The following is a 13,026-nucleotide window of genomic DNA, read 5'->3' on the forward strand; positions in this document are numbered from 1 at the left end:
TCTCAGAAAAGCTATACTTCTTTCTGGAAGGAAAATACTGGCTATGTCAGGTGCTTTCCAAAATTCCATTAACAAGAGCTTAACACAAACAGCTGCTTGTTCAATAAGTTTATTATTCTTATCTGAAAAATCTTGATAGAAAATTGTAGTTTGGTTTAACTCTCAGCAGCTCGTTCCTGAGCTCTAAGGAAGCTTGCCTTCTTCTGAGCTACCCGATCTTTCTTCTGGGCAAGTGACATTTTGGGACGGTTCCACCTAGGAAACAAAAAGAAAACAAAGGGATGTAACTTAAAAACCTGACTTTAAAAGTCAAATAATCCAATTCTCAATACATGTACTCATTTATGATCTTAGTCTAACTTTCCCAAATTCCAATTTCTGTGACACTGTCCTATTATATCACAGGGCCAAAAATCAAGTAAAGATTTAAGTATAATGCTTAGACTCATTATTAAAATCCCATGTGCCATGCAGCACAGCCAAAAAAAAAATGGCAGTAGTTACAATGTACTGGGATAGAATGAGCCACCTCGGTAGCATCCGAGGCTAATACATTTCTATCACCACAATTACTTTAGCAAACCTGGTTCCCCTCACCTCTGCAACATCATGCAGAGCTAGTGATCGAGTTTGCACAATTTCAGAGTCTGCGAGAGATGCAACAAGGCAAGAACCCCTCCCAACCTTTCTTTCCAAAAGAAAAAAGATACACACCTCTTCTTTTTAACTTCTTTCTTAGGCTTCTTCTCATACACTGGATTCTCTCGTATTGCAGCATGAGCTTTCTTATACATCTCCTCCATCTGAAACAAAGCAAAGCAAACAGTACTTGGTTTCATTTCACATGCCCTAAACGATAATATGACACACTGTATTCTACTGCTTGCTCTATTTTGTCCTTCTAAGACAGATTCTCAAAAGGACTAAGTCCATGTCGGTATCCATATAAAAACCACATTTTCCTAAGTCCCAGTTTTTACCACAGGCAATATGAATTGACACTATTCACAAAACTTAACTTACTCTTCCTCAAAAAGAAAAAAATTCACAATTTCTGAGCTGTTCAACTATACTTCTTGAGTCAAGTTCAAAATAAACTGTTTCTGTAGAAACACATACTGTGCTCACTTAAAACCATCTGACCTAAATTCTTTCATTCAAATACGGATACATGCCAGCATTTAAGAGGTTACAATGAAGAATATGTGGGCCAACAAACAAATGCCAAATGCATCTCTGTCCTCCCACATTCCCCATTATTTTTATTTTCCACTGATTTCTGATAGGTCTTTACAAAAGTTATTCCCAGGATCCCATACCAGGGACCTCCTGATCTATTACCACAAATCACCATATCTGGCAGTATCAGGCCTTAGTGGAATCAGAAAGAGGTCTGAATTTCCCTAGAAAATCCTGAAAGGCTATTAGAAACCTTACTGAGAATTTTGTTCTAAAATTTAACAAAAAACAATGTTGCAACTCTCTGAATTGTTTCAGTACTTCCTAACCCAAGCAAATGACTACCAAACACATGGAAGATCAAGTCATGAAGAAACTAAAATGCCTGAGACTCAGTAACAATTACCTTCTTCCTTAAGAATGAGTCAAGTTAATCCAGATCTCTAAACTACACATTCAACGTGGATAAAATGCAATTACAACATGTATTTGTATAAAGCTCATTAGCCAAGGAAAATAATGCAAAAACTTAAAACAGCACTTGAGACCTCAAATACCTAAATCCCTTTTGAAAGTTTCTCTACTTCTCTTAGCTATCACAGCTCTCTACTGTATTTAACAAATTTAATGACTTCAAATGCAGCCATTTAACAAATCTAACCAACCCAGTTCACTTCTTCCACAAGATCAATTCCATAGGAAATACAACCATGTATGTAGAGAACACCATGAATTTAGTTTATAAAAAGACCACTTTCTGTTGGAGACATACCAGATGTCTGCAGAAGATTTCAGGAGGCACACATAAGCAGAGGCCTCTACAGATAAAATGAATGAGCTTACTGTAAAAGGATTAGCCAAAGAATGGTCTGGCTGAAGTATACCATGCATTAAGAAAGCATTAGGAAGCAGACATCTGAAACACATGTTGTAGCTTAGGAAGAAGTTTTACAGGCAAAGCAGAATTAGTCAAACTAAAAGGTATTTTTAATATTAGGGTGATGTCAATAGTAACATAAATATACTCACATGAAAATTAATATGCATCTACATTACTAATATAAAACTACCCATTTCCTAGCTCAAAAACTCAGAACTATAGTGTTTATTTAGTCTTAAAAGATTGTGTACTAAGCATACAAATGACAGTAAGTGATCTACCACCCAATTATAATTCTAAATATAATTTTTAGACATAGGTATACCAAAATATAAACTATGCACCAACAGAAAGAACCTAATAACAACAATTACTTGACATATAATCCATCAATTTACATAAAATTCTATATTTGTAGGTTTTATAATCTGTGATTTTGGTGTTCTATGCCTTCATTATCAACACTAGCACTATCATCTTCAATTACTTCAATGTGTTAAGAGATAACCCTGAGACTCAACTTTAGGTGTGATAAACTTCACAACATTAAACTTCAGAAAACATGGGCCCTTTCACTTCTGCAACATCACACACAACTAGCGATAGACCTGTCCTTCTCCTTTTCTGTGCATGCCTGAGACACAGAAAATCAACATGGCACTTATTGGCTATAATGAAGACTGAACCTTTCCCCTATTATCTCAAGAAAAGGGAAGTTTAGTACATAGAACCTCATATCAGAGTAGATTGTAACTATGACCACACAAATGAATTTTTTAACTACAGAACAGCCAAATACGTAAGAGCCACCAAATGCTTTAGATTTGGATGCTTGAAGCTTGCCATCCTTAAGCATCTAAAAGATTCCTAAAAGCATGTTGACAAGCCTAGCTCCTTCTAATATCTTTTCTGACTTTTTAACTTGCCCTGGGCCCAATATCCCAATTTCATTTTAAGCCAAAACCAGCTTTTTAAGGTCTGTCTATACCTACGAACATGCCCTTATTCAATTTTAACTGTTAACCTGAAATAAAACTGTATTAACGTACCTACCCAAAACAGAAAACTTGGTTCTATAAATTTACCAATACAGGCATTTAAAAATTTTTTACCATGTCTGGAGTTACGTTGTTCTTTATGTACTGAGAGAACTGTTTCTTGTAAGCATCTTCATCTTCCTCAATCAGGTAGCGCATGTAATCTGCAACGTTTTGCCCCATGATGTGCTTTCGGTGTACCTCAGCACTGAATTCTTTGCTTTCTGAATCATAACCAGGGAACCGTTTGGTACTGAAATAAAATTTTCCATATTTTAGTATATACTGGTTGAAATCAGTTTACTAGCAGGAATTCATTTCAGTAGCTGCCATCAGTCCCGTCTTGAAACAATTAATTGCATCATATGCAACCAAAGGACCAACTACTGACTGCTCAGTTAGTGGGATATCATCATTCAGCAGCTAATTTCTGAATTCCTGGACAGAAAATCATGCAACAAGCACCTTTAAAAACTATTAAATGAACCAAGGCCACTATAAAGTTAGTTCTCCATATTTCATAGACACGTTTCAAAATTACTTTCCTGAAAACCTACAATTACTTAGTGGTGCCTCAGGGCACATGGTAAGTGATTTGTTCCAGATTACATTTAACAGGTGCCTTGCAAGAGAACTGGCAAGACACAACTCCCTCCCCTCTATTACAGAAGTAAGTGCCAGTCAGGCTATATTTTACTGTTTACCACTCCCCTGCCAAAACAGGCGGGGGAGGGGGAGTATCGGTGGAATAGAGCTGCTCATTTCCAACCAAAATTTCTCTTGTGGCTCAGCTCGTAAAGAATCCCCCTGCAATGCAGGAGACCTGGGTTTGATCCCTGGGTTGGGAAGATTCCCTGGGAGAAAGGAAGGGCTACCCACTCCAGTATTCTGGCCTGGAGAATTCCATGAACTGTATAGTCCACAGGGTGGCAAAGAGTCAGACATACCTGAGCAACTTTCACTTTACTTCAACCAAAACTTAGCCACACACAAAAGGTAATGGTTTCAACACTGGCTTCTCTACTTACTGGCTCTAAAACCTTGGACAATTCATTTTACCTCTGAAGCCCAGTGTCTCCACTTATAAAGCATGTTACAATTCCTTCCCACCCCACCAAGTTCCTTTTACACAGTACCCAGCACATGGCAAGTACACAATGATACTACTATTACTTTCACTGGTTCAATTTTCTCCAAAGCCCAACTAGTTAGAAATAGTGCTGTTTTGGAGTCCAGGAAATGTGGTCTTGAATACTATTATTACCTGTGAGGGATAGACAAGCCTCCATCGACAGCTCCCTTTAGGGCCCCAAAAACTTTATTCCCGGTAGTAGTTCTGGCAAGTCCTGCATCCAGGTAACAGGTGAAGGCACCAGGTTGACCATCGATGCTTTCCACATTGTATTCATCTCCAGTCACCTCGACTTGCCCTTCATAAATTTTGTCCATACCAAACCTATTAAGAAGCTATTAACAAAGAAGCCAGTCTAAATGCTTATCAGAATATATTCAAACAACTCTAAAATATCTCAAAATTCACAACTTTAATCCCAACCTACTTTTAAAGAAATTTCAGACATCCAATTTTAATCACAAGTATAACTGTTTAACAGTTTCTGAATCGGCTACACTGTCCATACTTGATTTTTGTAACAATCAATTAGGACATGGTACTTAAAAGAATATCTTTTTTTCTCTACAAAGCCACTACATTATGTTAATTAAGCCACTACTCTGCTAGTACACGTCAGGTGGCTATGGTTTCACAAGTAGTGCCTTTGCAATAAAATGCTCTCAAATAAAAGACAGTGTTCCCCAACCAAACATGTTTATAACCAGTGAAGATGTGGGTCCCCAACAATGACACATGCTTAACCAAGAAAACAAAAACAAGGCAAAAGTTACACTTTCATTTCCTTTCTGTATTATAGGAAATGCTGCCACCCAGAGGCAAAGATTATTAAAACAAAACTGAATACCCCCAACCAATGCCTAGCCCCACCCCAAAAGCTTAAGGCACTGCTTCTCAAAACTTAGCATGCATATAAATCACGTGGACATCCTATCAAAACATAATTTCTGAAGGTGTGAAGAACAGTCTGCATTTTTAACGTACGCTGATGCTCACAATGTATGGATGTGAGAGTTGGACTGTGAAGAAGGCTGAGCACCAAAGAATTGATGCTTTTGAACTGTGGTGTTGGAGAAGACTCTTTGAGAGTCCCTTGGACTGCAAGGAGATCGAACCAGTCCATTCTGAAGGAGATCAGCCCTGGGATTTCTTTGGAAGGACTGATGCTAAAGCTGAAACTCCAGTACTTTGGCCACCTCATGCGAAGAGTTGACTCATTGGAAAAGACTCTGATGCTGGGAGGGATTGGGGGCAAGAGGAGAAGGGGACGACGGAGGATGAGATGGCTGGATGGCATCACTGACTCGATGGACGTGAGTCTGAGTGAACTCCGGGAGTTGGTGATAGACAGGGAGGCCTGGCATGCTGCGATTCATGGGGTCGCAAAGAGTTGGACACAACTGAGCAACTGATCTGATCTGATGCTCACAAGATCTACACTTTTGAGTAGATCTGTCCAACAGGTAGCCACCAACCAGCCACAGACGGTTATTCATATTTAAGTTAAAAACTCAGTTATGAGTAGCACTAAAAACATCTCAAGCACTCAATGTATGTGGCTAGTGGCTACCACATCAGACAGCATAGATTACAGATACCCATCACTGCAGAAAATTCTACTGGCCTAGATACACACAACAAACAGGAAAGAAAACTGGAGAGGAAAAAAGGCTTCCCCAGATTAGAAAGTGTATCTGTTAGAAACAATGCATTTATAAAATTATCTTCTGCAGTGGTGCCCTTTTAAGCCACAGGGCAACAAGAGGCGCTTCTCTGTTCCCACGGTTGAAGGTATCTGATCCATGTATGAACCATCTATGTTACAGACAACTCAAGTGAGCTAATTCCAAAATATGCCAATTGAAATAATCTTGTACATACCCTGCGGGCCAGCAGCAGGCCAGTACAATATGCCGCAGCATAATTTGTCAGGCCAACCTTCACACCATATTTTGGGAGTTCGTGAGCATAAGCTGCACAAACTATCATATCTCCTTCTATACGGGCATAAGCAATCTACAATAAAAGAAAAATGAGGTTAGTAATCTGTTTTCACTGATTACTTGTCCCAAGTATCTTCTTTGTCAAAGGAGTTAACAAAAAGCTAGATACAGACCTGCATCACTTAAGACTTGTCTTCGTTAAACCCACTCACTGTTTCAACTACAGATTTATGGCTTCGTCAACTACAGCAGGTAGGTTTGAGTCAAATGCCACAATACATATGTCTCAAATTACACAGCTGGTAATGGACAGGGAAGCCTGGTGTGCTGCAGTCCACTGGATCGCAAAGAGTTGGACATGACTGAGAGACTGAACTAATAAGCAAACTGCTGCTTTCTGAAAATCTTTTGCATGGGAGACACCTTCATACATATTTACTAAAACTACTTCAAACAATATACAGGAATAAGAACACTCTTAAAAGTCTAATATTCACACCTACCTACCTCTTCAAAGCAGTGCATAAGTGGACTTAGTCCACAACAAATTCTAGTATCCTACTGGAATTACAATGGTCAAGAACCTTCTACTAGGTCTTAAATTTATCCTCCCATCCCCCGAAAAACAGCACAGAACCATAAATTTCTCTAATCCGCCCCCCTAAACTGAATGGATTAAACTGGGGTAGGATTGCTGAACAGCTGATCTTCAAAGTATTTTTTTTTTTAACAGTACCAATTCTCCAGGCTCCACCTTCAGACCTACTAAAACAACTACTCAATGTTTTTTGGAGTGCCAGGCACCAAACTAGACAGACCTAATGCATACATTTGTTCTGCTTCCCAAGTATGTCTCTAGCACAGTAAGGGAAGAAGTGGGGGTGGAGGTTACCAACTATTATTTAAGTCTAAAATACAACTTACCTGACAAATGATATCTCTGTTCGTTACACGAACAATCATTCTGTATTTAGGTGTGTTGTACTTATTTTTATCTTGGATTACCAATCGTTTCCGAGCATAGTAGTCAGTTTTGCCCTCTGAAAGAAAAAAACAAATTAAGAAAGTCCACTCCGTTACAAAGCAGAATCTTTTCCTAATGAGAATATGAAAACCTGACCATACCTCGCCTTCTTCTGAATTTCACTTGGTATCTCTTGAAGTAGGCCTTGTTCTTGACAACTTTAACAAACCCCTTTAAGATAAAAGAGTAAATTATTAAAACTTTGATAAATGTTTTAGCTTGATATCTTTGACATTTGAGTTAACTTTGTAACAAAGTAACAACTTAACTTTGTGACAAACAAAACTTTGTGACAAAGTAACAACTTAACTTTGTGACAAAGTAACAACCTAAACTTCAAAAGTGAATCCAGAAAACCATCACTTTCTCAAATCTGAGAAATCAAATCACTTTTCTTCTATTTTCCATCTATCAAGACTGACAATTTTATACAACAAAATAAAAATGAATCAGCGCCAAAACAGGAATGAAAAAGCAAACATACAAAATGTAGGCCAATTTATTATAGTAACCAGATATAAAACGAGCACTATTAAAGTTTTAAACACTCTCCACTTTTATTCCCTCTTGGACCAACAATCCTTGTGTCCCAACTTTTGCTTAAGACAACTATTTTGCAAACGTCAGTCTGTTCTTAATGCTGTCCCATTTGATGAACCTATATTTTCCCTTTCCACGAACTTTTTTCAAAAGCCTAAATTTCTTGTCACGAAACACAACTGGCCAAGCACATACTCGGCAATCACTCCCGATTAAAACAGTCCCCCACAAACTACAGCACCACACCACCCGAAAATTCACTAAAATCTGTTACCAGCGACAATTTAGAGAAAAAAGCAGGAGAGGTACACCAAACTAAATGGGCTTTCTTTCGGGGCCCAAAGACACCAGAGCCTCCAGGTTCTACTGACGGTTTTGGTTTAAAAGCCACTTTTTCGGACCAGTAACACAGGTTTCCCAAACAACCTGCCGACCCCGACGCTCCCTCGGAAAACCCACCAGTCATGAGCGGAGCTGGGTCCGAGAAGCCACAGCCCGTCTCCACTCAGGCCAGTAGTCTGAGACCGACTCCATGCAATCTTCCCTTCCGGGCCGCCTGCCGGAGCTCCCCTCTGCCAAGCCAGAACTAGCCACACCGTTTGCTTACTCTACTCACCTCCTCCTCAATCCCCGGTCCCAGCTCCCATCTTCTTCAACCCCTCCCCCCACTAAGCTTGAGCGCCGTGGCAGCCATTAAGGCCACGCTGGGAGCTGCAGCCCGACCACAGCGGAGCCGGCAATCTAACGCCATCCGATTCCTGCGCCGCGCTAAACGGACTTTAGGCGGGCTTTAGGACAAGGAGAGGAAGGCCCCATGCATCCGTAGCCCCAGCAACGGGATACCCACTCACCATCCTGCGGATCAGAACCCAGACTCCGCGGCTTGCCACAGAGCTGCAGAACCAGCACGGCTCCGGGGGGGAAAAGGCCGCGGCGCACGCGCAGGCGCAGTATGTAGCGCCGACGAACACGCCAGCGACGTGTGGAAGAGAGACCAGCCGGTCGGCCGGAGTGCAGTGTGCCTCCCCCTGCTGGTGGGAAGACCGGTGCTGACCTTCGCCTTCCCCCGACGAATCCTCAGAGCCGCAAAGTCCCTCATCTCCAGACTGGTAATCCGACAGGGAGCGACTGTGAGCACTAGCATGGAGGATTATTAACGGCATTCACTTGCCTGTGCTAGGAAGTTGTTTCATAACAAACCTGTATTACTTTTGTAAGCAAGAAAAAAAATTTTAATTAAGTAGAATAAATTTGCTGTAGAACACTTTTGCCTGCTTCTTGACTACGCTTCCGAGTCCAGAGCATATGCCCCTCACGAAGCCTTGCCTTAGTGCTCCAAGCCTGGGTTAGGGGCCTTCCCACAGCACCTTTGTAATGGCACCCCAGTCCAGTGCTCTTGCTTGGAAAATCCCAAGGACGGAGGAGCCTGTTAGGCTACAGTCCATGGGGTCGCTAAGAGTCGGACACGACTGAGCAACTTCACTTTCACTTTTCACTTTCATGCATTGGAGAAGGAAATGGCAGCCCACTCCAGGGTTCTTGCCTGGAGAATCCCAGGGACGGGGGGAACCTGGTGGGCTGCCGTCTATGGGGTCGCACAGAGTCGGACATGACTGAAGTGACTTAGCATAGCATAGCCTACCCTAGATTGTAAACTCCCTGAGGGTAGTAGGCCCTGCTGTTAAATTCCTTTGCTTCTGTAGCACTTAGTCTAATCTGTCTGATACTTGATGAAACTGCAAACAAACCCAAATTGAGAGACGTTTTACAGAGTAACCGGTATGTATCCTTCAAAAATGACAAAATCAGGATGGATAAGGAAAAACTAAAGAACTATTCCAGTTTGAAACAGACAACTACATGCAATGTGCGATTCTAGGCTTCATCTTGGACAAGAAAGAAAAAAAGAAAAAGGAAGGGCTTTTTTTTTTGTTTTCTACGAAGAATATTCTCAGAATAGTCAGTGAAATTTAAATGAAATCTGTGGATTAGATGGTGGTAATAGATCAATGTCAATTTCATTCTGATAACCACACTACCGTTATGTATGAGAGTGTTCTTGTTTTTCAGGAAATATACTTTGAACTATTTTGGAGTTCAAAATAGGCATCATTTCACAATTTACTCTCAAAAAATGACAAAAAATAATTACATTTATGTGTGTATACACATATCCAGTATTTTGGCCACCTCATGTGAAGTGTTGACTCATTGGAAAAGACTCTGATGCTGGGAGGGATTGGGGGCAGGAGGAAAAGGGGATGGCAGAGGATAAGATAGCTGGATGGCATCATCGACTCGATGGACATGAGTTTGAGTGAACTCCGGGAGATGGTGATGGACAGGGAGGCCTGGCATGCTGCAATTCATGGGGTCGCAAAGAGCTGGACACGACTGAACAACTGAACTGAACACACATACATGTAGAGAGAAGGAAAATGAAAAAGCAGATGTATTAAAATGTTAACAATAGGGAACCTAGAAGAAGGATATATGGAAATTTTCTGTACTATTGTTCTTACAACCAACTTGTGATTTTGAAATTATTTCAGAATAAAAAATAAAACATTGTGGTGACTTTTCTGGTGGTCCAGTGGCTAAGACTGTGTTCCCAACACAGGGGGCCCAGATTCAACCCCTGGTCAAAGAATTAGATCTTACATGCCTCAACTAAAAACTCCTCATGCTGCTGCTGCTGCTGCTAAGTCACTTCAGTTGTGTCTGACTCTGTTCGACCCCATAGACGGCAGCCCACCAGGCTCCCCCATCCCTGGGATTCTCCAGGCAAGAACACTGGAGTGGGTTGCCATTTCCTTCTCCAATGCATGAAAGTGAAAAGTGAAAGTGAGGTCACTCAGTCGTGTCTGACTCTTAGCGACTCCATGGACTGTAGCCCACCAGGCTCCTCCACCCATGGGATTTTCCAGGCAAGAGTACTGGAGTGGGATGCCATTGCCTTCTGCATGCTGAAACTGTTCATAAAAAAATCTCACATGCAACAACGGGATTTAAAATCCTGCTTGCTGCAACTAAGACCTGGAGGAGCCAAAAAAAAAAAAAAGAGAGAACATTAGGAATTCCCTGCCAGATCAGTGGTTAGGAAATCCCTGGTTGAGGAACTGAGACCCCCATAAGCAGCTCAATGTGGTCAAAGGAAAAATAATTAAAAATAAAACATTGATTCCTCTTAAAATAGAAGATATTTCTCATATTATTTGAAATGAAAACAAACTCAGTTTTATCAAAATTTATAACAAATAGAAAATAAATCAGCAATTTTTAGTTCTGGTAATGATGATTTAATACCAAAATATGGGAAGTATTCTATGATGTCAATCCATGAGGTACTTACTTAGTGCCCAAATCATCTAGATCTTTATTGAAACCATCATCAGTTCAGTTGTTGCTCAGTCATGTCCGACTCTTTGGGCCCCCATGTACTGCAGCATGCTAGGCTTCCCTGTCCATCACCAAATACTGCAGCCTACTCAAACTCATGTGCATTGTCAGTGATGCCATCCAACCATCTCATCCTCTGTCGTCTGCTTCTCCTCCTGGCTCCAATCTTTCCCAGCATCAGCGTCTTTTTAAATGAGTCAGTTTTTCGCATCAGGTGGCCAAAGAATTGGAGTTTCAACTTCAGCATCTGTCCTTTCAATGAATATTCATTCAGGACTGATTTCCTTTAGGAATGATGGGTTGGATCTCCTTGCAGTCCAAGGCACTCTCAAGAGTCTTCTCCAACACCACAGTTCAAAAGCATCAATTCTTCAGCGCTCAGCTTTCTTTATAGTCCAACTCTCACATCCATAAATGACTACTGAAAAAACCATAGCTTTGAGTAGATGGACCTTTGTTGGCAATGTCTCTGCTTTTTAATATGCTGTCTAGATTGGTCATAGATTTTCTTTCAAGGAGCAAGCATCTTTTAATTTCATGGCTGCAGTCACCATCTGCAGTGACTTTGGACCCCCCAAAATAAAGTCTCTCACTGTTTCCATTGTTTCCCCTTCTATTTGCTATGAAGTGATGGGACCGGATGCCATGATCTTAGTTTTCTGAATGTTGAGTCTTAAGCAAACTTTTTCATTCTCCTCTTTCACTTCCATCAAGAGGCTTTTTAGTTCTTCTTCACTTTCTGCCATAAGGGTGGTGTCATCTGCATACCTGAGGTTATTAATATTTCCCCAGGCAATCTTGATTTCAGCTTGTGCTTCATCCAGCCCAGCATTTTGTATGAGTTACTCTCCATATAAGTTAAATAAGCAGGGTGACAATATACAGCCTTGACGTGCTCCTTTCCCAATTTGGAACCAGTCTGTTGTTCCATGTCCAGTTCTAACTGTTGCTTCTTGACCTGCATACAGATTTCTCAGGAGGCAGGTCAGGTGGTCTGGTATTGAAGAATTTTCCACAGTTTGTTGTGATCCACACAGTGAAAGGCTTGGCATAGTCAATAAAGCAGAAGTAGATGTTTCTCCAGAACTCTCCTGCTTTTTTGATTATCCAATGGATGTTGGCAATTTGATCTCTGGTGCCTCTGCCTTTTCTAAATCCAGCTTGAACATCTGGAAGTTCATGGTTCATGTACTGTTGAAGCCTGGCTTGGAGAATTTTGAGCATTACTTTGCTCAAAATGAGTGAGATGAGTGCACTTGTGCAGTAGTTTGAACATTTTTTTGGCATTGCCTTTCTTAGGGATTGGAATGAAAACTGACCTTTTACAGTCCTGTGGCCACTGCTGAGTTTTCCAAATGTGCTGGCATATTGAGTGCAGCACTTTAACAGTATCATCTTTGAGAATTTGAAATAGCTCAACTGGAATTCCATCACCTCCAATAGCTTTGTTCATAGTGATGCTTCCTAAGGCCCACTTGACTTCACATTCCAGGATGTCTGGCTCTGGGTGGGTGATCACACCATCGTGGTTATCTGGGTCATGAAGATCTTTTTTGTATAGTTCTGTGTATTCTTGCCACCTCTTCTTAATATCTTCTGCTTCTGTTAGGTCCATACCATTACTGTCCTTTATTGTGCCCATCTTTGCATGAAATGTTCCCTTGGTATCTCTAATTTTCTTGAAGAGATCTCTAGTCTTTCTCATTCTATTGTTTTTCTCTATTTCTTTGCACTGATCACGGAAGAAGGTTTTCTTATCTCTCCTTGCTATTCTTTAAAACTCTGCGTTCAAATGGGTATATCTTTTCTTTTCACTGTAATTATGATCAAAAAACATCTAATTATCTCAAAATGTTTTTTCCACTTTGGCCACTCATGCAAATTGTTGACTC

The 13,026-nt window shown here is 40.7% G+C and overlaps 1 protein-coding gene and 2 non-coding genes across 3 annotated transcripts; all 3 read right to left on the reverse strand.

Annotated features, from left to right (window-relative positions):
- Positions 1–51: 51 nt before the first annotated feature.
- On the reverse strand, positions 52–8,913 carry RPL5 (ribosomal protein L5). Its single transcript, XM_061411184.1, has 8 exons — positions 8,587–8,913; positions 7,297–7,366; positions 7,096–7,211; positions 6,110–6,244; positions 4,361–4,563; positions 3,172–3,349; positions 715–803; positions 52–255 (listed from the first exon to the last, which is right to left on the reverse strand). The coding sequence occupies exons 1-8, from the start codon at positions 8,896–8,898 to the stop codon at positions 156–158; spliced, it is 1,203 nt and encodes a 400-aa protein (XP_061267168.1). The 5' UTR covers positions 8,899–8,913; the 3' UTR covers positions 52–155.
- Positions 504–636, reverse strand: LOC133245437 (small nucleolar RNA SNORA66). Its single transcript, XR_009735696.1, has one exon. It is a non-coding gene; the product is annotated as a small nucleolar RNA SNORA66 (small nucleolar RNA).
- LOC133245435 (small nucleolar RNA SNORD21) lies at positions 3,422–3,517 on the reverse strand. The gene has a single exon (XR_009735694.1). It is a non-coding gene; the product is annotated as a small nucleolar RNA SNORD21 (small nucleolar RNA).
- Positions 8,914–13,026: the final 4,113 nt, after the last annotated feature.

Source organism: Bos javanicus, chromosome 3 (genome assembly GCF_032452875.1).
Source record: "Bos javanicus breed banteng chromosome 3, ARS-OSU_banteng_1.0, whole genome shotgun sequence".
Lineage (NCBI taxonomy): Eukaryota > Metazoa > Chordata > Mammalia > Artiodactyla > Bovidae > Bos > Bos javanicus.

Excerpts from the sequence above, each read along its gene's own strand:
- RPL5 (XM_061411184.1), bottom strand. The coding sequence starts at position 8,898 with ATGCCGTTAATAATCCTCCATGCTAGTGCTCACAGTCGCTCCCTGTCG. Across the intron at positions 4,564-6,109 it reads GCCTGCTGCTGGCCCGCAGG|CTTCTTAATAGGTTTGGTAT; the intron begins GTATGTACAAGA and ends CTTTGTTAATAG. Across the intron at positions 256-714 it reads AAAGAAGTTAAAAAGAAGAG|GTGGAACCGTCCCAAAATGT; the intron begins GTGTGTATCTTT and ends TTTGTTTCCTAG.